The 25,823-nt window shown below is 41.8% G+C and overlaps 1 protein-coding gene across 2 annotated transcripts in view; it reads left to right on the top strand.

Annotated features, from left to right (window-relative positions):
• The window catches only part of FGD5 (FYVE, RhoGEF and PH domain containing 5), a 91,128-nt gene that overhangs the window by 45,117 nt on the left and 20,188 nt on the right, over positions 1-25,823 (top strand). For both annotated transcript variants that reach the window (XM_015875279.2, XM_015875277.2), the window contains exons 6-10: positions 5,247-5,392; positions 10,712-10,868; positions 13,125-13,212; positions 14,963-15,013; positions 16,727-16,785. In XM_015875279.2, the coding sequence (XP_015730765.1) occupies positions 5,247-5,392; positions 10,712-10,868; positions 13,125-13,212; positions 14,963-15,013; positions 16,727-16,785 (501 nt within the window). The remainder of the gene's footprint in view (positions 1-5,246; positions 5,393-10,711; positions 10,869-13,124; positions 13,213-14,962; positions 15,014-16,726; positions 16,786-25,823) is intronic.

Here is a 25,823-nt window from a genome sequence, read left to right as displayed (position 1 = left end):
CCAGCCATATGTTGGTAATAAAGACAAGGAACTAAACTACACTCTAGCTGCTTTCAGAAAGGAAAAAATAAGGCTTCTCAAGCATGCTATAGGAGTGGTTCCCAGGCCTGTCTGGAGGAGATATTCATCCAGAATAACAGAATCTTTTGGCCTTTCAGTGGTGACTTTTACTGCCAAAATAATGCTATTTCCATGCATTTACTCTGCTACTGAACTAGAAGAGTGGAAATATTGTGTTGTCTCACAAATTTGGTATCTGCTGTTGTGGTAGTAGTGATAACCATATGTTATTTGCCCCACTTAAAGGTAGTGTAGTTCCTTCAGGGAACTCAGCTGAAAGTTAAGGATTCATTCTGGAATGGGCAGATGGGACTGGTGGGTCCTGGCAGTGCAAAGAAGTCCCTGTTCTCTTGTTACCAGGTTGATTAGCCTTTGCCCGTCGTATCTTGTTTTTTAGGTTTTCTTTTGTCCCAATAATGTAGACTGCACTTGCTAACTTTTTTTTTTTTTTCCAGTGCTTGGTTCTAAACAAAGTTCTTGCAGATTGCTTTCTAATATTTCACCCATCAAATCAGAAGAATCTGGGTTATTTGATTTCCTTCAGCTAGTTTATTTTTGATTACTTTATTTTAAGTCTACTGGTCAAAGTTAGTGTGACCTTGATTTATTCAAACTAAAGTGGACTATTTAATGTTAAATATGGATCCTCAGTGAACCATAGTCTGTGAGCTACTTATGGCTAAACATTGCCAGGTTTTGTTCTTCCATCCATCATTATTCTATGTACTTTTAAACTTCTTAATTGACAAGAGTCAGACTCATGAGAAGTACTGTGGTAAGTCCCAGTGCAGCCTAGGAAGATCATAAGTTTGTCTCTAAATGTTCAGAGAACAGATTTTGATTTTTTGGAGATAAGATTTACGATTGTTATATCCTGATGGAGGAAGGCATTCAACCTGTCTCACTCTATTTCAGGGCCAGGTTACAAGCAGCTTGGCACCTTTCAACCTTAGAAGTTTCTTTTTATCAAGCCCCCAGTTACTTTCACAGCACATTTGGAAATACCATATGTAATGCAGTGGGGTAGGAGGCCAGGAAATGGTCTCTGAGTGGAAAAATCCAAATTGCTTTTTCTAGGAAAACTCAACCAGCAGAATTAAACTTTCAGCAGTTTTTAAAGCAAATAGATTTATTTTTTTTTTTAAATTTTTAAAACATTTTTGGAAAAACTTTAGATTCAGTAACTCGCTGTTTACAGAGTAGCATGGTGGGGAAAAAAGAAAAAAAATGCATTCACAGCATGAATCTCCAGCCTGGTTGGGCACAGCAGTTTTCCTTCACATTAGATTTTGCACTGAAGCTGTGAAGAGGCAACAAAATAAAATCTTTGTTCCAACCTAAACAATTCTATAATTTCTGGTATGATGGCTTCATCCTGAGCAGGGCTCTGACACTAGCTCTGCTGTGACTAGATGCTTTATATGTGGTTATGAGGTATCTGACTCTTCAGGAGATCACCAAAAGCCCTTTTAGGGACGTTTTTTTTCCTAAGGAAGCGCTGTTAGTGTATCCGTAACAGAGACCATCTCTATAATTGCAGTTGTTTTCCTAACAAAGCTATATTCTGTAAATCTTGTGGTCTTAACTATAGACCAGATCAGTCTTAGATCACGTGTTATCAGTATACTCCCTCCTGACTTCATAGTCAGTGGACATATGTACATTCAGCCAAGCCTCTACTGATGTTGAACTTTCAAAAAGAATTGGCTAAGATTTTTTTTTTCCCTCCTTATGACTTTTGGAACACTTGTCCTTCTTGAAACACAGTTGTACAGCAGTTCTCAAGTAATCATATTAAGAAACAACAACCAAAACCTGCTTCAAATAAACTGTCTATTCCAACTGCAGTTACAGAATAAGCATTCACTTTGAAAGACTGACTTATACAAGCTTGATCTTCATTTGTCATTGTGGGTCAGAAAAGCACACATGTATAGCAGTGATGTTAGAGTGCATCTTCCTTGGGCTTCATAGCCTATGTTTTGAACTTGCACATCTGAGCATTTGATTAAAATCTTACAGCCTTGGTGGATCACTACCATATCAAAAAAAAAAAAAAAGTAACCTGCTAGTGGTATGTTCACTGCACAGAAGTTTAACACATGTTGGAGCTGGCAGACAATCTCTTCAGCACTCATCATAGACCATGGCTGTAGCCAGAAGTTTCTGGATGTCTCAGGAGGGTTTTGGATGAAGCGTACAGTGACAGATCTGGTGCTTTGGACGCAATGCTATTAGTGCTATTCTGACCTGATGGGAGGTAGGGCTTTCTGCATATGGTGTGCAGTTGTACTGACTCTTCTGGCTGAAGATTCTGTTTAGACCCCTCTATCTGCTTTACTCAGAGCTGTCTGAAGAGTGCCTTGTGGTATGATGAACAGCTGCTGAGATGTGGCTGTAGCTTGTACAGTCAATGTAATGATCTAAGGCAAAAAAAAAAAAACAAAACCAAAAAACAAAAAACAAACAAAACATCACAGTAGTCAACACCATCAGGCTAACATCAGTGGAAAGATACTATCATAGCTTTCCTTCTTGGCCCCAAGACTGACCCAATTTGAGATACTTACAAGAAGAACAAGCTTGTGTAGGCTGGTAGAATGCTACAGTCCCTTAGACTTACTTTCACACAAACACAAAAGTCAGATAAGTACAGATGGTATTTTTATAAGACAGGAAGCTTTGCAACCTGCTAGTCTGCAGCTGCTGTGCAAAAACAAGTAACCAAAAGCCTTCAATTCTCATAGTTAATGTGGCCTTTCTACTGAAGTTCTGATTGTTTAATCACTTTTTCATTCTCATTTCAATCCTGTTTTTCCTCACCTCATGCAAAAAATCCAGGCACTTTGTGGCTTATTGGGATTTAGAAATAATTGGAAAATGCACTCACAAAACAGGTTTCTGAGTCATTCTATATGACTGCTCAGTTCCTGCTCTTATCACAAAGTGGGATGCACTTAGGTTTCTAATTATTCACTTATTTTCATAGTAAATCTGAGATAGAGATATTTTACTCATGATGACCTGACTACCAGGACTGGGGAAATGAACTCAACCCAGCTGACACTGTCGGTGAGACACACACCTGTCTGGCTCAGTTTCAACTCCTTATAGGGAATACAAAGCATAACTAAGCCTGTAATAGTGCTGCAGGACCATCCTCAGACAAGCGCAGGATATGCGAATGCTATTAATTAAGCTGCACCTTACAGAAACGCTAAAGAATCAGGTGCTGGATTTCTAATTTTTTTGAATGAAAGTTCCTGTTTTGGGTTGCCAGGTAGGACTGTGAAGATAAACAATCTGTTTACAGTTGTTCTAAGTAATGGGAAAGGTGGCCAGAATCCACAGCAAGAAGTTAGGCCTCTGCATAGCACTGGCATTCCTGCATTGCTGTGTTGTGCGTGTACTGCCTTAAACCCTGTTGCCACTGTTTTCTTTCAGACCTCCATAAAGCCTGGCAGATCTGAATGCCTAAGTTCCTCTTGCCACTATTTGTAAAGAGAGGATCTGTCTGGCAGCAGGAGACAGGGGAAACATCAGTTTCTAGAAGGAACCTAGAAACAGGCAGGGCAGAATCACAGCAGCCAAAGTTTCCTGAAGTATATCCAGGTGCCAGTCAGTGCTCCTTCACAAGTCTGAAACAGAGAAGATGGGTTCTACAGGAATTGGGATTTGACCTGAAAAGTTTTCAGCATCCAGAACTCTGGATGAAGGAGATTTTAAGTAATGTTTTGGGGAAAAACAACTGCTGTTTGCTTTTGGAATTATTTTCTAATGCCTGGAGATATAATACAAACTGTGCCAGCAGTTTCTGATGGGTGCCTTATTCCTAATTTCCAGGTCTAAGCTGGGAAAACATTTTACTATGCAATGTTAATCAAGTACTCTATTATATACCAGAATAGAATAGAGTAGAATAGTTCCACTGAAAGCAATCTTCAAACGCCAACTAGTCCAACTGTCTGACCACTTCAGGCTAATTGAAAGTTAAAGCTCATTAATAAGGGCATTATGTAAAATGCCTCTTGAACATGGAGCCATCAACCGCCTTGCTAGAAAGCCTGTTCCAGGCTTATTTTTTTCCTAATATCCAGTCTGAACCTTGCCTAGTACATCTTTGTGCCATTCCTGCATGTCCTGCTAATCTGTTCCATGGAGAAGAGACCACCACCTCCCTTCTCTGCTTCCTTCCTCAGGAAGCTACAGAGAGCCAAGAGGTCGCCTCTTGGCCTCCTTTTCTCCAGACCAGACAGCCCACGTGTCCTCAGCCTCTTCTTGTAGGATGTGCTTTTTAGCTATTTTACCAGCACTGTTGCTCTTGTCTGGATGCTTTCAAGAATCTTAAAATCCTTATTAGATTGTGGAGACCAGAACTGCTTACGGTATTTCAGTATTTCAGGTGAGGCTGCACCAATGCTAAATATGGCAAGAGAATTGCTTCTTTTGACCTTCTGGCTGTTCTGTGTTTAATGCATGCCAAAATGCAGTTTACCCTCTTGGTTTCCAGGGCACTCTACTGGTTCATGTGGAGTTTGCTGTCAACCACCACCCCCAGCTCCCTTTCCAGAAGTGTATACATTTTAATATTGAGGAAATTACATAATTTATTAACCACTTCAGGATAAAATAGGTGTTTCAGATGATGAGAGAAGTCCCAGTTAAGTTTTATATGGAAAATTACTTGTTCCATAGCTTAAATGTACAGCATCTTTTCTCTCTTCAGGTTTGGATCTGGAGGCAAATGGTGTAATTTATAGTACAAGATATGTAGAAGTGTTCTTTCTTTTATACCGTGAGTCTGTGAATTGATGGGAGATTCTCATCTTTTTTTATTTTTTTTAAACTATATTTCTGGTTAAGAAACTGTAAAAATGAGATCAACTACACCCAGAAAAGCAGGAAAAATTAGGGAAGTAAATAAGGTAAACTCATTGCACACACAAGGGTCTGATGACTTTACTGGGTGAAATGTTCAATTTTGAATTGACAGTGTTGTAGAATTTACCTGCAAATGCATATAAACAATGGATGCAAGAAAATGTGATCTCCTTGCTCTACTGCAAATGATTTAACACTATTGATAGTGTATCTTAGAATTCCTAAAAAGTGTAGTTTGGGAGTCAGAAAATAGTAATGATAATTAAAATCTCTGATGGCTCTAGTCTCTATGTTGTTGCTTGCAGGATTTATATGAAGGTATCTTGAAAGCACTTGGAGAAGAAGATGAACAGGAAGTAGTTGAGCTCAAGCAGGGCTTAAGTGTACTCCCTGAAATGTATGAATTGCACCTAGAGATCCTGGGAGAACTGGAAGAAAGAGTCCTTAAATGGTAAGTAATGAAATGGCATCGTTTGTTCAGCCTGGAAAACAGAAGGCTGTGGGGGTAACTCATTGCTGCCTTCCACTTCCTAAAGGGAGCCTACAAACAGGAGGGGAGTCAACTCTGTACAATGATAGATAACAGAATCACAGAATCACAGAATTACCCGGGTTGGAAGGGACCTCAAGGATCATGTAGTTCCAACCCCCCTGCCTAGCAGGGCCACCAAACATACACATTTACTAGATCAGGTTGCCCAGGGCCCCGTCCAACCTGGCCTTGAACACCTCCAAGGACGGGGCATCAACAACCTCACTGGGCAGCCTGTTTCAGGACCTAACCACTCTTCTAGTAAAGAACTTTCCCCTAACATCCAACCTAAATCTTCCCTCCTTCAACTTAAAACCATTTCCCCTAGTCCTGCTATTATCAGCCCTTTCGAAGAGTTTACTCCCTTCCTGGGAGTAAGTTCCCTTCAGGTATTGAAAGGCTGCAATGAGGTCACCCCGCAACCTTCTCTTCTCCAGGCTGAACAAACCCAACTCCCTCAGCCTGTCCTCATAGGGGAGGTGCTCCAGCCCCCTGATCATCTTTGTGGCCCTCCTCTGGACCCTTTCCAAAATCTCCATGTCTTTTTTGTACTGAGGGCTCCACACCTGGACACGGTACAACAGATGGGGCCTCACAAGAGCAGAGTAGAGAGGGACGATCACCTCCCTATCCCTGCTGACCACCCCTCTCCTGATGGAGCCCAGGATCCCATTTGCTTTCCGGGCTGCCAGAGCGCACTGCTGGCTCATGTTAAGTTTCTCATCTATCAGGACCCCTAGGTCTTTTTCAGCCGAGCTGCTCTCAAGGACAACTCCTCCCAGCCTGTACAGGTGCCTGGGGTTCTTCCGGCCCAAGTGCAAAACCTTGCACTTTGCCGTGTTGAACCTCATTAGGTTCACCCGAGCCCAGCTTTCCAGCCTGTCAAGGTCCCTCTGAATGGCATCCGTTCCCTCCACCGTATCAACTGCACCACTCAGCTTGGTGTCGTCAGCAAACTTGCTGAGGGTGCACTCCATTCCCTCATCGATGTCATTAATAAAGATGTTAAAGAGCACCGGTCCCAAGACAGACCCTTGAGGGACGCCGCTCGTTACCGGCCTCCACCTGGACATAGAGCCATTGACCACCACCCTCTGTCTGCGGCCTTTCAACCAATTGCTTATCCATCTAGTTGTCCACCCATCAAATCCACCTCCCTCCAATTTGGAGATGAGGATGTGATGGGGGACCATGTCAAAGGCCTTGCTCAGGTCCAGGTAAATGACATCGGTCGCCTTCCCTTCATCCACCAATGCCGTCACTCCATCATAGAAGGCCACAAGATTAGTTAAGCATGACCTTCCCCTGGTGAAGCCATGCTGGCTGTCTCGGATCACATGCTCGTTCTTTATGTGATCAAGCATGTTGTCCAGGAGGATCTGTTCCATAATCTTCCCAGGTACAGAGGTGAGACTCACCGGCCTGTAGTTCCCCGGGTCCTCAGTTGGAGGGAAGATGTAGGTTGGATATCGGGGGAAGTTCTGTACCAAGAGAGTGATAAAGTGCTGGAACAGGCTGCCCAGAGAGATTATGGATGCCCCATCCCTGGAGGTGTTCAAGGCCAGGCTGGATGGGGCCCTGGGAAACCTGGTATGGTATTAGATATGGAAGTTGGTGGCCCTCCATGCAGCAGGAAGGTTGGAGCCTGATGATCCTTGAGGTCTCTTCCAATCCAAGCCAGTCTGAGACAGCCTTGACATGCCCTCCACAGCCCATTGTTTTCTTGGCCCCTTCAAGCAATGAGGCTGGGATAATAGCAGTAATGAGAAGCTCTGGCAGATGTCACATACAGGAAGAAAGTAAACATACAGACTGTCAGTCTGAGAATCTAAATACTGAAACACTTGTACAACCCACATTTAAGTGGCCTCATCAGTCAGTGTAAGGACAGCCTGCTTCATATGCATTATCCTCTTGCCTTTGCCTTGCTTATTCAGTCAAGTCAGTTCACAGTCTTCACCAAGAAGCTTCATACACATAGTTGTGGAAGGCAGGAACAGCTTCAAAAACTTGAACTGACTCTAAAGAAGATTTCTCCACTTGCAGAAATCTACACAGCAAGTATATAGCTCTCAGACAGGGAGCATACCTTACTCCCAACACCAACATAGGACTGTGCACAGATTCAGCTTCTAAGCCAAGCAGACACTGCTTGTCTGCTGAGGGATTCTAGCTAAACCAAACACCCTTACAGTACAGAACAAAGACTTTCCATTTTTCAAGCAGTCTTGGTTAACTAGGGTGGTCTTGATTGACCACTTGATTGATTGGAGTCTAGTGAATGTGATACCCATCTGCAAGATGGGCAGGAAGGGAACCTGTCTTTCCTGGTATTGAGGTCAGACAGGTTATGGAACAGATAAGGTCATCAGGCAGTACACAGTGGACAACTGACTGATCATATGCACCCAAACATTAGATTAATGAATGGCAGGTTCAGCCTTAACTTCATCTCCCTCTATGCGAAGATGACCCACTTAGTCTATGAGGGAAAGGCTGTATATGTTTTTTTCCTTTCTTTTAGTGAAAGTATTGTCCAAATCATTCTCCTGAATATACTGGCTGCTCATGGCTTGGTCAGGCTGTATAGTTCACTGGATGAAGATCTGGCTGGATATCTAGGCTCAGAGGGTCACAGTGAATGAGGCTGAATCCAGTTGGTGGCCAGTCATCAACAATGGTGTTCCCCAGGGATCAGTATTGAAGCCAGTTTTGTTTAACATTTTTATCAAGTATCTGGATAACAGTTGTTTATCACAGATAATGATAGGGGGGAATAGTCCTAAATTGAGACAGGGGAGGTTTAGGTTGGATATCAGGAGGAAGTTTTTCACTCAGAGGGTGGTGATGCACTGGAACAGGTTGCCCAAGGAGGCTGTGGATGCCCCATCCCAGCAGGCATTCAAGGCCAGGCTGGATGTGCCTCTGGGCAGCTTGGTCTGGTGCTTGGTGACCCTGCACATAGCAGGGGGGTTGAAACTGGATGATCATTGTGGTCCTTTTCAACCTAGGCTATTCTATGATTGTATGGATGAAGGGATCTGATGTATCCTCAGGAAGTTTGGAGATGACATTGATTTAGGTAGGACTGTTTTTGTGCTTAGGGGTAGGAAGGCTCTGTGAAGGGATCTGGATAGGCAGGATTGATGGGCTGTATCCAGTTCTATGGCATTTATCAGTCCTGTACTCGAATTTTAACATCTTCATACAGCAATACAGGCTTAAGAGATATTGGTTGACAGTCAACTTGACATGAGCCAGCTGTGTGCCCAAGTGGCCAGAAAGGCCAATGGCATCCTGGTCTGCATCAGAATTAGTGTGGCGAGAAGGACAAGAAAAGTGATTGCCCCTCTACTCTGCACTGGTGACACTGTACTTCAGATACTGTGTTCAGTTTTAGGTGTATCACTGTCACTACAAGGAGAATATTGAGTTGCTCGAGCATATGCAGAGAAGAACAGCTAAGCAGGCAAAGAGACTAGAAAACGAGACTGAGGAGTAGTGGAAGGAACTGGATTTATTTAGTCTGGAGAAAAGGCCGAAGAGAGTCCTCACTGTACTCTACAACCACCTGGATTACCATTGTAGCAAGAAAGGTGCTAGACTTTTTTCTGAGGTGATTGCAAGTAGGACATAAGGAAATGGTCTCAAGTTGTGCCAGGGGAGGTTTATGTTGGACAGGAGGAAGAATTTCTCCATGAGAAGGGGAGTCAAGCATTGGAAAGGGTTGCCCATAGAAGTAGTTCAGTCCATGTCCCTGAAGGTATTTAACAGATGTGTGGACATGGTGCTAAGATACATGATTTACTGATGGGATTCAGTAGGTCAGGTTGATGGTTGGACTTAGTGATCTTGAAGGTCTTTTCCAAACTAGGTGATTCTGTAAGAGAATAAGAACCTGCCTAAAACAGACAAGACTCCAATTATCATTCAATTGAAGGAACATCTTACTTAGTCTTGGATGCCAAGCTCCAGTCTGTCGAACTCTCAGAATAATGTTATTTAAGAAAATTGCCACTGCAGTCCCAAGCTGACTAAATCTACAGCAGCCAGCACAGTCCCTGTCTGATCTCCTCTATAACAGATCATGCAGCCCCAAGCTATCATGCTAGGCTCTAGCAGGCAGTGGTCACTGTTAGTGGCTGATCACCAACCCTGTGCTGCCATGGAGGAGTTAATGAAGTCAGCTGTATCCAGAGAATTTTTCAGTAATGATCCTAAATGCAGGGCATGGGTCTCTTTATTAACTTTACAGTTTCAATTTGAATCACACAGTGAGGAAAGAGTAGGCTGCAGAGAGCTGTGTAGTGGTTCGTGTCCAGCGTGGGACTGCTAAGAATGGTGGAAAGACTTAAAAAAAAAAAAAAAAAAAAATTTTAAAAATATCAGTGATGTGTAGAATCATAACAAATAGAGATGCTTCCAGCTGGGATCTAAAATGACTTGTGCCCTGTGGAAGTCATACCGCTACTCTAGCAGCATGCTGACTATTCCTTAAGGCAGAAGGAACACAGATAAAATGCCCTAAGCTCCTCTACAGTACATAGCTACAGAGTCCCACAGCCGCTGTGGTATGGGAGAAAAAAGTGGGTCATGCTGCATCAAACCAATAGAATCACACATGGCATAGGGCTGCACTCATACAGGTTCCCAGGCCACCACCACCCCTACAGTAAATCATTCCTTTTGCCTGCACTCCCATTGACATTCTGTTGCCCTGATATCCCCAGGGACTCACATTTGTCTCTTAACTATGATTACTCATGTGAAATCAGATTTTTATCCTCTCTTTTCCTTCATAAATAACTTAGTATTGTGCTACTGGGTACTGAGGCAGCTAATGGTGTGGCAGTACTGAGCAGTGGGCATTGAGGGAGAATTAAAGATGTGGTACTACAACTGAAGACACGTTATTCCCCACAACCAGTTCTCAAAGCCCTGCAGCAGCTGAAAGGTCTCCTAAAAGGTGAAGAAGCTGTGTCCTGAAAAGAGACATCCTGCCTGTTACAGACATATAGTGTTGCAATGGCACCAGTACTGCCAGAGAATTGACAGCCTTTCACCAATCTCTTGTTGTGCCTGATCTACAGCAGATCAGTTCACTATCTAGTATGTTTGTGAAGTATTTCATCTTTCCTGCCATTTAAGCTAGTCTTTAGTTGCCACTATGGGTCTGATGAATAGCACCTCAGCAGTGACAGAGTTTCTGTTTACCTTTTATTCTTTCTGTGGCCTTAGGGAGGAACACCAGAAAGTTGCTGATGTTTTTCTCTCCAGAAAATCAAGACTGAATCACCACACAGCATACATTATGCAGTTTGACAAGAATTTGGCTCTGCTAGATGAAACCTGCCTTAAATATTCCCAGCTGGCTACTGTCATTCAGGAGTTTGAGGTAAGGTCCCCTTGTTTTTCACTTGTGTTGACACATGACTGTGCCACAGGATTCACTTGAGGTAATTTTTCAATGCAACTCCAACAGTGTTCACAGAGCGTAGAATGGGAGAAGGCTTCTCCTCCTGATAATAAAACTGATGTTCATATCTGCATCATTCATATGCATATCATTCTGTGTCTGCATCTGTTGCCCACACATTCTTCTGTGTATACAGAATATATGTTTGTGATTCTACAGACCTATGAATACATATTGCTGAAATATATTCTGGTAGTAGAATAGTTTCTCATTTATATATTAACATAGAAATCCCAGTGAGGCTGCGTTCAAATTAATAATTATTATTGTTATTATCTCTTCTTTCACTGCACTTTGCATCGTTTTTGTTCTGGGCCTAACCAAAATGAAGTTCAGGTTAGCCTGCATGAGTGCTTAGCTCTTAGCTGGAGTCAGTCCACAACATCTTTAGAATTGCATTTCTCTGCATTTTTAAATGTCTGTTAATGTTTCCTCTGCTTACAGAGGATCTGGCGAAGGCCAACTGAACTGCAAAGAAAGACACTACCTCCTCTGGCCAAATACAGGGTTCTGTTAATCCAGACTCCTTGAATGATTTATAAGCTTTGGGACTGCATCAGTAAGCAAGAAGCATATTTTCCAGCTGTCTTAACTCAGTTTGTTCCTGTTGAGTGACTCAAAAACACTATTAAGATACAGCTGACAAAAACTGGGGCCACAATTCTTGATTATATTTTGAAGTACTTGCAGTGTAGGCAGTTCATATAATTTCAAAAGTACAAAATTCCTTGTGGATGGAAAAGTTTAATTGGATTATACTAACTCTATTGAGATGAAATAGTCCAAGTCATGGTGTTTTAATATGTATCTAGAATCCGTGTTTCTTTTTATTTTTATCTGGTAAGAGGAGTAACAGTGATTACTTGGGTGGAAGAGATCCTGTAAAGATAAATTAGTGATTGGACCTTAAAGGTTATTTAGCCTGCAGTATATGTGAAATATTAAAAATAACAATTCATTGCAGAAGACATTTGGAAGTCAGCATTTATAAACAGATACCTTGCAGTTGCCACAATTATTTCCTGTAAGCAGGTGACAGGAGCTCTGATGGCTCACATTGCTCTGAACTTGAATCTAGAAAATGCAGGTTTTCTACTGATAGCCTGTATTCCTACCATCCTTCCTGACCACTTGGCTATGAATTCCTGTCTTAACTATTAATCCTGGAGACTGGCTCTTATTTCTTAGAAAGTAGATGGAACTTCTCCAAGGAAGAGAATAGCAAGATTCCACTTTAGCTTTGTTACTTCGTAACCACTTGCATGTGTGCATGCACACAAATGTGGGAGAGGTATCTATCAGACCTTTCCTATCGCATTTTTTAAAAAAACTTGACAACATTTAGCTTTCTAGCCTAACCACAATGAATTTGGGTCTTCATGTTGTTTCTCTCACCTATGACTTGAGCAGTTAGGGTAATGCAATAACATTAAATGTCTCTTCCCAGTCCTTAAACAGTTAAGTTTCCTATTCTCCCTTTTGCCCTGTCCACTTTCCCACATGGCAAACGCTGCAGAAACATTAGTCAATGAACACTGAAATACCCTGAAACTTAATGGGCTTTTGGACTCAGTTCTCATAAAGAACCACCTGGGTTTTGTGCCATTCCCTCAGGGTCCTGCAAACTTTGTTTCATGGTTCCTTTGGAGATGTGGAGACTTTAGAGAACTGAGTTTTGTGGATTGCTGTTGGTTTTGCAGCAGCATTGAGACACTTCACAGATAAAATGGCAAGTTTCCTATTTCAGCTTGGTATAGATTGAATCTGTTGTATTTTGCTTAGTACCTTATTTCGAGACATGCAATTAAGAAGGTGGAGGCAGAAGAATTTTTCAGTTAAAAAACAAACAACACCTTGTTGATATCTGATACTCTGACTCTTCATATGCCATCTTTAAAGCCTTTATCTTCTAAACAGTTATTACTTTCCTCCCTTTTCTCTCTGAGACCAGACAATTTTTGAGTGATGCCATAGGAAATAAACTGTTAAAAGTACTACCTTATAGCTATAAAATACCCCTTAGCACTTGGTAAACTGGGAATGGTTCAATAGAATTTTTGCATTCAACTGTTTACTGTTAGTAAAATTTCAGGGTACACATCAGGTGGAGGAGATGACAGCTTGCTGCTGAGCTTACATCCTTGATCTGTTTCCTTTCCCTCCCCTTGAGGATAGAAGAGCTCTGGTGGAAGCCCACAGAATGTGAAACACCAGCTTTTGAAAGTGGTGCAGCGTGTCTTCCAGTATCGTGTGATGCTCACAGGTCAGTAAAACTAATTCATTCTCAGAGGTATTCAATGCACTACAAACGGGTGCCATGACAACTAAATTAGGGCTGGAGAGCTTCAATGTACTCGGTACTGGATTCAGGAAATATCAGGGAGCCTGAGAAGGAGCAGGCACTTCCTCAATGCAACCATGCTAAAAAGTATATGTCCGTTTTTTCAGCCATTCTTTTCTGCCTTTTGCCTTCCCTGAGTCAGGAGAGGCAGAGTTCAGGAATCTCACTGCCAGCAGACAGGTTTGATTTAATTTAGGTCAGTGGCACTTGTCAGAGATAATTGGGCACAGTAGTCACAGGCAAGGGAAGGCACTCTACAGTGCATGCTGTATGACAGTGGCAAGCACTTCTGCTCAATAAACAAAGCAGTACTGCATCCTGAGCCCCATGTACAGTAGACCTAAAGCTAGTGCTACATTTAAGTCATAAGTCAAAATCCCAGTCAGTTTCTCCGCTTTCTAGGAGGCAGAAATCCAGATTTACATCAACAGTGTATCAAAAAGTATCAATGAATCTCAGCCTTGCTAAGTTTATCAAATTAAAAAAATATATATCCATTCACAAAAATGGAGAAACATCTTAATATGTGTATGTGTGGGTGGAAAGGGTACTTGTGGGACAGTAGAAAAGAAGCTATAAATCTTACTACTGGAACAGTACAGTCCTTCGTGTCCTCTAGGCAGTGGGGGGTGGGAGAAGGGAAAAAAAAAAGCAGGTTGGTATGTGTTCATAACTGTCTGTATCAGATAGGGAAGAGCGTGTCATCTGGCAATCAATATCCTGTTACTGTACTTGAGCAAGAGAGATCTCAAGTAAATGTTTATAGCCAAGGACAGAGCTTGCAGCTGTAAAAATGAACATTAAATATTGTCCGATTACACCACACAGCCCCTTCCTGCATGACTGAGTGCTGGCAGAAGCTTTCCTGAACTCATGAGAAAGCTAGACAGTTATTAGAGCAGCAGGGAGAGGATAGCTCCCAGAAAGAGGAATGCATATGGACAGGATATTCAAGAGAACAGATATTTGTGAGCAAGGCCTTTCCCAGTACATAGGCCTTTTTCTTGGTTTTAGAATTTAAGAGCTTGGTTTAATCAGAGATGAACGAAACATGTCATGGTTATGCTATATTTAAAAAAAGAAAAGAAAAAAATGCTAGCACTCCATACTACAGCTATCAAAGGCATAAAGACTCAGGCAAAGAATTTTATATGAAGTAGACTGAAGAAAGATGACAAGTAGAAGTTTGTAGATGATACAAACATAGTTCCTGCAAAAAGTCCTATTGTCTGTAGTTTACAGAATTTATTTTCAGATTGTGATATGGAGTTCATTAGTAATCAGTCTCTGCATGTACAGAAACAGTTTCTTTCCTGTATCTACAGGCCAACACCATTTTTTTTCAGAGGGGAAAACAGAATTCATGAGAAGAATAATAATTTGAATTATTAGTCAAATGGCGCTATTCAGCAATTATCTTAGCTGAGAAACAAGCGAATACTATTGTCATTCTCTGTTGGTTTATGCCGAGTTTTGTGGTGAGTCCCAAGTCTGAATCAGTACTTCTACATGCTATCAGAGATGTTTCACTTTGGAAGGAGATAACATAAATTTAATTATTTGGGAATAAAGTGATATAGGACAGTAATAAAAAAACACATTTTATATTTTTGTTAATCCTACTACAGATCATATGGATCTGAATTTTGATTTGTTTCATTATTTTCTACAGATTACTTGAATAATCTTTGCCCTGATTCTACGGAGTATGAAGACACACAAGGTAAAATAAAATGGGTAGAACAAAAATCCTGTTTCACTAAATCTGTTCCTAAAGAGGTGCCAGGTCTATATTGGAAACATATAGAAGGGGATTATTTTTAAAATTTATATTAATGGGTTAGATGTGAGGTCTACAGTAATTCATTACTAATTTAAATGAATTATTAGGGGCAAGAATCCATTTTTTTTTCAGTGAAATAAGTGTACTTCCAGTAGTTTTGATGGGATGAACTTAAAGAAGAAATGGTCACATATACAGATATGGTGCTGACATTTTACTTTAGCCTCCATCATATGAAGGACTCTAGTCCTTTTTGAATCTGTCCATATTTGGCCTGGTCATTTTAAATCCAGCTGTGATTTGTCCACCTACTTGTTTGTATACCATTATCTTGAGCATGCCTACTCTTCTCTTAGAACTTTGGAGACACACATATTTGAATTATATATCCGTATCCTGTATTATTTAAGTCCAAGCAAACTTGACGTATGGTGCATAAAAATCTGCTCTGCTCAATCAAGAACAAATCCTGATGCGCAGTTGCTAACACTACCCTTTCCAACAAATCTGATGGATAAACCAGAAGTCTCCTACTTCCACTGAAGTCAAAGGGAGGTTTAGCCTACATATGAGTGGTAGTAGCTTCCAGACTGAAGTAAGAAGGTTAACACTGTGTTGATGAAACCAGTTTACCTTTCTTATAGTGAGTGTGAATTCGAAGCAACCAACCCACAGCAAAAAGATCTGTGACTGAAGGTCAGTCTGTTATGACCAAGAGTAGAGTCTCACAAAATGTAGGACTCTTGTCACTGACAATGGTATGCTGGCTTTAGCAGCAATTTAAATAGATGTTCAGGCTCTGTAGCTACATTTGCCTACCTTGTTTGTGCTTAGTGCATGCTTGTCACATTTCTGGCCAGTAATGGCTCAGATGCTCCCAGATTAGGCCTGAAAATAGGTAGGATGCCCAGTTCCACAGGAGAAGAGATTTGAAATAAAGATGTACGCTATGTTAAACTGTTGCCCTTGGGCTGGCTAATCATAGTATCATAGTATCATAGTCTCATGTGGGTTGGAAGGGACCTTAGAGATCATCGAGTCCAACCCCCAGGATTCGAGCCTCTGTGCTGCAGAGCGGCACTTCTACCACTTGCGCCACAGGGGGGATTCGAACCCCGGGCCCTGGTGTTGCAAGGCGGCGTCCTTAACCACTGCGCCACCGGGGCACACCAATGTGCATGGACATGGGCTTTTTACCTGTGGAGAATCCAGATATTAATTCGTGTCACCACTTCATAAACACTTGTCAAAAAAGCATGATCTATGCTCTCCCTTGGCAGTAAAGGAAATTAAGTCACCTGGACTGCCATAATTTTAGATGATGGAAGCTGGATTCCATGAATCTATCCCTACCACAAACTTCTACTTTCATAAGTCTGTAACTAGAGAATATCACTATAAAATGTTTTTTGCTCTGTATCAACACAAACACAATGCAGAGTTTTGATCAACAGAAGGTTGTCTCTTCTGGGTCCTAAATTTGTTGGGCAGTTGCATCTTGATGATGCCAGATTTACAGTGCTGCTGCTAAGGGTTGTTTTTTGTTTTGTTTTGTTTTGTTTTGTTTAATTAAGGATAAACTTGTAAACAGAAAGGATTTGAGTTTTCTTCCTCTCACATGATTTGTGGTCTTTGTTTTACTTCATTCTTCAGCTGCCTTATTCATTATTTCTGAAATTGCGGATCGAGCCAATGAGAGCATGCTCCAAGGGGTGAGTCCTACCCTGATACCCTCCTGATCAGCAGATTCTTCTCTGTACATCTGATGAAGTGATTTTATATCTGTTAAATTCTGAAGTCTCCTCCAGGGTGAAGCTCAGGAGTTTATACAGAACTGGTTTAGACCAATACAGATATGGAATAGGTAGTATAGCTGTGCAAAATGTAAGTCACTGTAGCAAGCAGCACAAAGTGGGTTTTTTTTTTCCTCTTGGGATTGCTGAAATGGGATGTGACACAAGGAAGTGGAAGATGGGAATTTTCATACTTATGTTGTTAGTCTAGGATGGTTTCAGATATTAAATGCTGAAGATGTTAGATATGTGCTGTCAAAAATATAGTCTGAACTCATGTATGTATGTTTTCCTCTATTCTGGAATTCCATTTCACCAAAGAATTCATCCTGGTTTACAATCTTGTAAATGTTCAAACAGCCAACTGGCCATGATTTTCCTAGGCTGTAGATCATGGCTAAATTGAGTTTTATGTATCTAAATAAGTTACGTAGTTCTCTGAAGTAATGAACATTTATTATTAAGTCACTACGACATTTTTCATTAGAGTCCTAATTTACTGTCAAAGATAGCTGAAGAATAACTGGTCTTATGACAACTCGTTTCCAAGGATCTAGATCTGTCATATTAGATAAAAATCAGGAATTTTGCTGCTGACATCAGTAAGACGTTGGCTGGGAGGCAGTAGAAAGGGACAGACATGGGGATGCAGCAGGTTCTGGAGAAATTCAAGTTGGTGGACCTCCAAGTGGTATCATAACTACAGGAAGTATCTGTTTCTGCCATATTAGCCACTCACGCCTTCAGCTAAAGTCTTTACCTTCTTTTCTGAGGCTCACTTATGTAGAACCATGTTTTTGTCTGCACAGATGTAGCCATCCAGTGGAAGTAGTTGGTGAGAATCACAGAATGCCAGGGACTGGAAGCGACCTTGAAATATCATCTAGTCCAACATTCCTGCTGGAGTAGGAGCACCTAGATTAGGTCACACAGTGTCTAGGCAAGTTTTGAATCCAGACTAGGACACCCCACAACCTCCCTGAACAGCCTGTTCCAGAGTTCTGTTACCCTTGATGTGAATAAGTATTTTTTCCTCATATTTATGTGGAACCTCCTATATTCCAGGTTGCACCCATTGCCCCTTGTCCTGATGTCACTGAGAAGAGCCTGGCTCCTCCTTCCTGACAGTCACCCTTTACATATTTATAAACATTAATGAGGTCACCTCTTAGTCTCTCAGAATCACAGAATCACGGAATTGTAGGGGTTGAAAGGGACCTCTAAAGATTGAGTCCAACCCCCCTCCCGAAGCTGGTTTCCTACACCACGTCGCACAGTTAGGCGTCCAAGTGGGACTTGAATATCTCCAGAGAAGGAGACTCCACCACCTCCCTGGGCAGCCTGTTCCAGTGCTCCATCACCCTCACCGTAAAGAAGTTCTTGCGCACATTTGTGTGGAACTTCCTATGCTCCAGCTTATCTCCATTTCCCCCCCTTGTCCTGTCTCCACGTACCACTGAAAAGAGACTGGCCTCACCACTATGACCCCCACACCTCAGATATTTATAAACCTGGATTAGATCGCCTCTCAGTCGTCTTTTCTCAAGGCTAAGCATACCCAGTTCAGTTAGCTTTTCTTCATAGGGGAGATGCTCCAGGCCCTTCACCATCTTTGTGGTCCTCCGCCAGACTCTTTCCAAGAGATCCCTGTCTTTTTTGTACCGGGGAGCCCAGAACTGGACACAGTACTCCAGATGAGGCCTCACCAGGGCAGAGTAAAGGGGGAGGATCACCTCCATCAACTTGCTGGACATGCTCTTTTTAATGCACCCCAGGATGCCATTGGCCTTTTTGGCCACGAGGGCACACTGCTGGCTCATGGCCAACCTGTAGTCCACCAGGATGCCCAGGTCCCTCTCAGCAGAGTTCCTCTCCAGCAGCTCATCCCCCAGCCTGTACTGGTGCATGCAGTTCTTCCTCCCTAAATGTAAGACTCTACACTTGCTGTTATTAAACCTCATCCGGTTTCTTACCGCCCAGCTCTCCAGCCTGTCCAGGTCTCACTGAATGGCAGCACAGCCTTCAGGTGTGTCAGCCAATCCTCCCAACTTCATATCATCAACAAACTTGCTGGGGGTGTCCACTATTCCCTCATCAAGGTCATTGATGAAGATGTTGAACAAGACCGGACTCAGCACAGACCCGTGGGGGGCTCCACTGGTTACTGGTCTCCAGCCAGTTTCTGCACCACCAACGATGACCCTCTGCGCTCTGCCAGTCAGCCAGTTCTCAACCCACCTCACTATCCACTTGTCTATCCCACATTTCCTTAGCTCTGTTATAAGGATGTTGCAGGAGACAGTATCAAATGTCTTACTGAAATCAAGGTAGACTACATCTACCACTCTCCCCTCATCCACCCAGGACACAACAACATCATAGAAGGCCACAAGGTTAGTCAAGCATGACCTCCCCTTGGTGAACCCATGTTGACTACTCCTTATAACCTCCTTTTCTCCCAGTTGTCTAGAGATGGCATCCAGCACAAGCTGTTCCAACACTTTTCCAGGTATAGAGGTGTAGCTGACTGGCCTATAATTACCCGGGTCTTCCTTCTTGCCCTTTTTGAAGACTGGAGTGACACTGGCTATCCTCCAGTCTTCAGGGACCTCCCCCATTCTCCAAGACCTCTCTAAGATGATGGAGAGAGCGGTTCAGCAATCACTTCCGCCAGCTCCCTCAGCACCTGTGGATGCAACCCATCAGGCCCCATGGATTTATGGAACTCAGTGTCACCTAGGAGCTCACGGACCACCTCTTCCCTGACTAAAGGGAAGTCTCCCATTCCCCAGACCCTCTCACTAACCTCCAGGGTCTGGGGAAACCTGAGGGAGAGTCTTTTCACCAAAGACAGAAGTAAAGAAGGCATTCAGTATCTCTGCCTTCTCAGCATCCCCTGTTACCAGAGCACCCCCCTCACTTAGTAAGGGGCCTACATTCTCTCTAGTTTTCCTTTTGCTGTTGTCATACTTAAAAAAGCTTTTTCTATTATCCTTTATCACTTTAGCTAGATTCAATTCCAGGTGGGCTTTAGCCTTTCTCGTCATGTCCCTGCAGGCCCTGACTACATTCTTATATTCTTCCCAAGTGGTCAGACCCTTTTTCCGCATTTCATGGACCTTCTTCTTTCCTTGGAGCTTGCACGTGAGCTCCTTGCTGATCCACACAGGTCTCCTGTGGTTTTCATAGTCTTGTGCTTGTGAAACATTTAGAAACAGTCATAGAGACCAAAAGTTCAAACTGGCTATTTTTAAGCACTTCTTTTCAAGGCATTTGGATTACAAAGGAGTATGTACAGTTGCTATGGAAAACATCAACCATTATGTCGTTTGTGTTCAACTGCATGCAGATTAGAAAACAAAGCACTTAATTCCAAGCATCCTGCATTTCATCCAATAACTAGTGATTGCTCTAAAGTATTTCTTTCTCAAAAGGTGACTTGTCTCAAGTTTTCTGTTGTAACGTTGAATCACAGTAATTCCAAGTGATGGCGAATGCATCATATATCTTGGGAAGCTGTTCATGTTTTAATTCTTACTTGGATATTGTGGATTTTACCATTTTGCCTTGGGGATTTGCTGTGCCTTTGCTAAATTAAAGATCTCTTTTGCAGAGCAAACATCCTTCCACACAGTTAATTACAGCTGGCAGTCAAGTTGCTTCTTCATTATTTCATCTGCTTAGCAGAAGATGGTTATTAACAATTACTCAGGCATCACAACATGAAATCCAAGGGACAAAAAGGAGAAAGCTAACCATCAAGGGGAGAAATGAAGTTTCAGCTCATCTTAGTAAGAGTTTGTTTTCAAACAGGATTTTAAAGTTGAAAGAAAAAGGAATTTATCAGGAAAGACGTGCTGGGGACTATTACAGACACAAACCAGCACAGCTGGCTCAGCATATTTCCTTTAATTCCTTTGTTTTCTGGCTGCAGGGTGACTAAAGCAAATGAACCCAAGAATCTCAGCTTCTGCTCACATCTGAAAATCCCTGCTGCTCAGATTTAAGAGCAGTGTCTCTAATAAGTGTGTCAAAATCATAAATGCAGCCCATGTGTTCACGGGCTGTTTCAGAGGACCACATTCAGTGATTATCTCCTTATGGCCAGAGACAGAGAAGAGTTGAATCTGGTAATATTTGTGTTGGAAAGACATAAGTTGTAGTTAAAAGTACTTGCAGTTTTGTGAATAGGAAAACCTGGCTTTGTGAATCTGATACCTATACCTTCCAATATCTAGAAACTGAGACTAAGGCTCTGAGCATGCTTTTCCTGAAGTCAGTGGCAAAATTACTGCAGATCAACATGAAGCACAAGTAGTACATTTCTGGTTTTGCGTGGAGACATCTCAAGCCATGAGAACAGATCAAAACTTTGAGCATCCTGAAGTTTAAGGGTTTTAATGCCAAAACTCAATGTGTGGAACTGTGTTATCACAGTGAAAACTTCAAAAAAAGCTTGGGCCTATTGTTTTGTGTCTTTTTCTACTTTTCGGTGTCAAGCTTCTCAACTCCCTGCTGCACCACCCCATCTAGCTTGGAAAAATTAACATAGTAATATCAGTGCAACTGCTATGTTGATATGGTTCCATGACAACCCAAAACCTTCCAAACCTTCATTTTAAGAACAGCATTTCTTTTACATCTCCTGATTACTGTGGGAAACACTGTCTTTTTAACAGTCACCACCATCAGCAATGAACAAGAGTCTGCACACCATGCTGGTACAGTTCTTCACCAGAAGATGTGACTCACTGTTACCACTGCTGAAATGCACCACCCCACCCCTCACTGTGCCACATACACTGCTGGGCCTACATAAGTATTCATTAAGCATCAGTCAGTGTCAGCGGATGTCACTTCTTCCACATGGAGGAGTTCAGTTCCATACTTTCGCTTTCTGACTTCCGTGTTGCATGCATGACACCAAGTTGAGAGGTGGTGTTGATCAACCTGAGGGTAGGGAGGCCCTCCAGAGGGATCTGGATAGGCTGAATCGCTGGGCTGAGGGTAATGGGATGAGGTTCAACAAGGCCAAGTGCCAGGTCCTGCACTTCGGCCACAATAACCCCTTGCAGCGCTATAGGCTTGGTGGCTGGATGACTGTGAAGAGGAAAAGGACCTGGTGGTGTTAGCTGATGCTCGGCTGAACATGAGCCGACAGTGTGCCCAGGTGGCCAAGAAGGCCAACAGCATCTTGGCCTGTATAAGAAATAGTGTGGCCAGCAGGAGCAGAGAGGTGATCATCCATCTGTACTCAGCTCTGGTGAGGCCACAGCTCGAGTACAAATCTTATGAGGAGTGGCTGAGGGAGCTGGTATTGTTTAGCCTGGAGAAGAGGAGCTCAGGGGAGACCTCATTGCACTCTACAACTTCCTGAAGGGAGGCTGTGATGAGGAGGGGCTTGGCCTCTTCTGCCAGGCAACAAACAGGACCTGAGGAAATGGCCACAAGTTGTATCAGATGAGGTTTAGACTGGACATAACAAGGAACTTTTTCTCTCAGAGAGTGGTCAGGCACTGGAATGGCTGCCCAAGGAGGTGGTGGAGTTGCTGTCCCTGGCAGTGTTCAAGAGGCATCTGGTTAGAGAGCCAGGAGATATGGATTAATGGTTTTTCTGTAGGTATGGTAAAGGGAGGACGATTGGACTAGATAATTTTGTAGGTCCTTTCCAACCTTGTGATTCTATGATTTTATGATTCTATAACCAAGACCTCAGGTTTCCACCATAATCTCATGGGTTTAGGGATACCCATATTAGAGGTTGAGAACTGCAGGAGCTCATTTTCTATCAGAGCAAGGTCACACATCTTTTTTTGTATGAATACTTCTCTGAAGTGGAAAATACACACAAGTGGACAGAATTAGATTTTCATTCACACGGCAGTGGAGTCAGTGGAGTTATATTACTGGCGAAAATAGTCATCAAAGTTCAAATCCTGTTTTTTGTACCATGTTTTTGTTTATATAATCCAAATAACTCAATTCTGGATTTTACTCATGAGGAAACTCATGCGGAAACATTTGGAACCTCCAAGAAAATATCAACAGAGGGCATCAATTTGGGGCTGGAAGAAATTTCATTAAGACTTGTGTTGGTTTGCTAAAAGTGCTTACAAATCTTTCAGCTGACTCATTTTGACAACAGCTGAGTTTTGTGTGGCTTAGATTGGTTCTGCAGGAAGCCACACCACGCAGGAAGGAAATCTGGTAGTAGGCAACAGTTGTCAAAACATCAAATAGTGATTCTGTGATGCTTATAGTTAAGGAATAAGCAACTTCCTTTGAAGTGGTAGCGATTTGCTTGTAGCTTTTTCATACTTTTTATGAAAGATTTATATTTATTGTGGTACATTGCTGTGAAATGATTTTTATCTCCACTAATCCATGCTTTAATTTGAAGAACATCATCAGACCCTCTGCGTTTTACAGATGAAATAGGCTGTATAATATTTACTTTTAATGTCTGTTTGGGAACAATTTCATCACACATTCCACGCTGACTTTTACACTTCTTTTTTTTTTTTTTTTTTTTTTAATCATATCATCAGAGTGCATCTGCCCTTTTTGAAGGTATGGACTGGAAGAGATGAAATAAAGTTTCCTTCCTTTCTGTCTGTGTGAACACTGTGGGTTTTGTGAAGATTCTCATGTTCATGAGGATCAAAGTTCAACATTCTGTGATATCAAAGGCTGTCCTCCTAATTAATATCCCAACCAAGAAGATTCTTTCTCTCAGATTTTCAAAAATGCAAAGAATTTTACAAGTGTCTTTAATTACAGTGCGATCTGAACAACGTAACTTAATATTAATAACTTGACATGCACTCAGCGGAAGTTCTTGCCATAATTTAGGTTTGGCACATATCTGGAAAGAGGAAATATTCTGCTGCCATTTATAGATTCATCAAACTACACTCAGACAGGAATACTGAATTATGATCTACATCTTCTGCAGGATATCAAAAGCCAATTGTTATTGGCTTTTTTGTTTTATTATAACAACCCTTCAGCACATTTCCCCTGGGAACAATTTGCCCAGGACTTTCAGACATATTAGCATATTAACTATCTGCATAGCATTTTTGTCAAGTATAAAAATATTATTGGAAGTTTACAGATGTGCAAGTAGAGGCAGAAGCTGTGCTATCACCAGATAGCATTGAGTCTATCTGTAACTCTAGGAGACATCCACTACTTGAACCGAGCAGGGTTTGCATTGCTTTCTGAACTTCTACAATCTTTTGGAGGCCTTGAGATGCTAAACAAGTAATAAATTATTGTAGCTGGTAGCAGCTGGTGAATTCCTGAGGAGGCAGTACTCCTTTACAGATGCAATGAAAATGTTGCTTGCCATACAGCAGCTGCAGTTCATTGCTAACCTCTCCAGCGAAGGATTTTAGCCACTCCATACCTGTCATACTAACGGGGTGGAGCTTTGTTTTAATTTTGAGTTTCCAGCTTAAGAAGGGTTGTTTTAGGGAACTTTAAGGAAATTATACCCTCCTAAGCTGCCCACATTTCCAGATAAAGCACAGTACTTCACATACTATATCTGTTTGACTTTCTACAGGAAATGAGTTTGATACAGCTTTGTCCATTTTCTGGTGAACATATGTCCATATTGCAAAAGTCAGCATTACAACAGGCATGTCTACAAGCAGTGCTAAGAAAAGCTGAAGTGTATCTGACATGCAGCAACTGAATTCTTCTCTCATGCTTGTAGAAATCCCAGTGTGTAGCACTAGCACTTGCCAAGAGTGTGCTCAGAAGAAGGCAGTGTCATTTCTACAGATGAAGAATGGGCTTTCATTCTGGAAGATGTTAATTTGACGAGTTTTCCTAGGGCTAGAATACCTTTTAGTGATGGGGAAGTCCTCTGCAAATGTATTTTTCAAATGTTAGCTGTTGCATTATAGCTGATGATTCCTGTGCTAATTGTTTAAATATTGTTTCAATTTTGTTAGGCTGTAGTATTTTAGAAGTTACCTGAAAAAATCCATTTGTTGGTTCCTTCATTGCAAAAGATATACCTGACAGCTGAAAGTGTTGAAAATATGTCAATTGCCAGTTATGTTGTGTGGCCACAATGCATGCAGCCTTGTGCTAGTCAAGGCTTGTAGGTAACCTGATGTGATTGGTATATGGTTATTGATTTAGAAGCAATTCTTTCTAGATAAGTGTAATTTTTCACCAGAGCAGTAACATACAGACATATTTCAGGTTTATCTCAGAAAGCAAGTTGAGATAGCTACATTAATTGTTATCTAAAATTTGACATAAATTAGCCTGAAAGAACAATATGCTGACATCAATATGCTCCTTTTGGTATCTGTGATGGCTTTCTTAATTAGCTGATTCAGTAGATATCACTGACTTGTGTATCTCAGATATATTCTTGATTATATTGTACAATCTAATAGAATCTAACTAGGCCCGGAGCTAGCTTAAAGTCAGTCAGTGTAGCAAAGGTGAACATGTCATTGTCTGCCATAGCAGAAAGCAGTAGATAAAGGTTTCCATATCATGAAGCTATGTCAGTTATGATAGTTAGTCAGTAGCTTTTCTGTGTCTGTAAGCAGGGAGTTAGAACACAATGGCTAACTTGGACAAGGCAGTCCTAACTTTTGGACGCATTCTAGTGATATCTCGTTGCTGTTGTGCAGCCCACTTCAGTGCTTAGACCAGATAAAACTACAGATGAAACCTCTGTACAGGCCTGGGTTTTAGCAGCAGCATCTGCTACATGGAAAAAGATTTGAAAAGAATTTAGTAGTATTGCTCAGAAGCACCCCCTCCCTCCCCTTCTTCATATTCCATCCAATACAATATTTGTTCTAATGACTGTAGAGACTTAATTAGATTAATTTAATTTACCATCTTCATAGATAAATTAATGCTGTGTGCCGGAGCCTGTCTGTGCTCTCAAGTCAAGCAGGCAGTTGCATGAGAATTGCTAA

Source organism: Coturnix japonica, chromosome 12 (assembly GCF_001577835.2).
Source record: "Coturnix japonica isolate 7356 chromosome 12, Coturnix japonica 2.1, whole genome shotgun sequence".
Taxonomy (NCBI): Eukaryota; Metazoa; Chordata; class Aves; order Galliformes; family Phasianidae; genus Coturnix; species Coturnix japonica.
The sequence above is the reverse complement of the archived record's forward strand: the minus strand, read 5'-3'. Positions and strand labels throughout refer to the sequence as shown.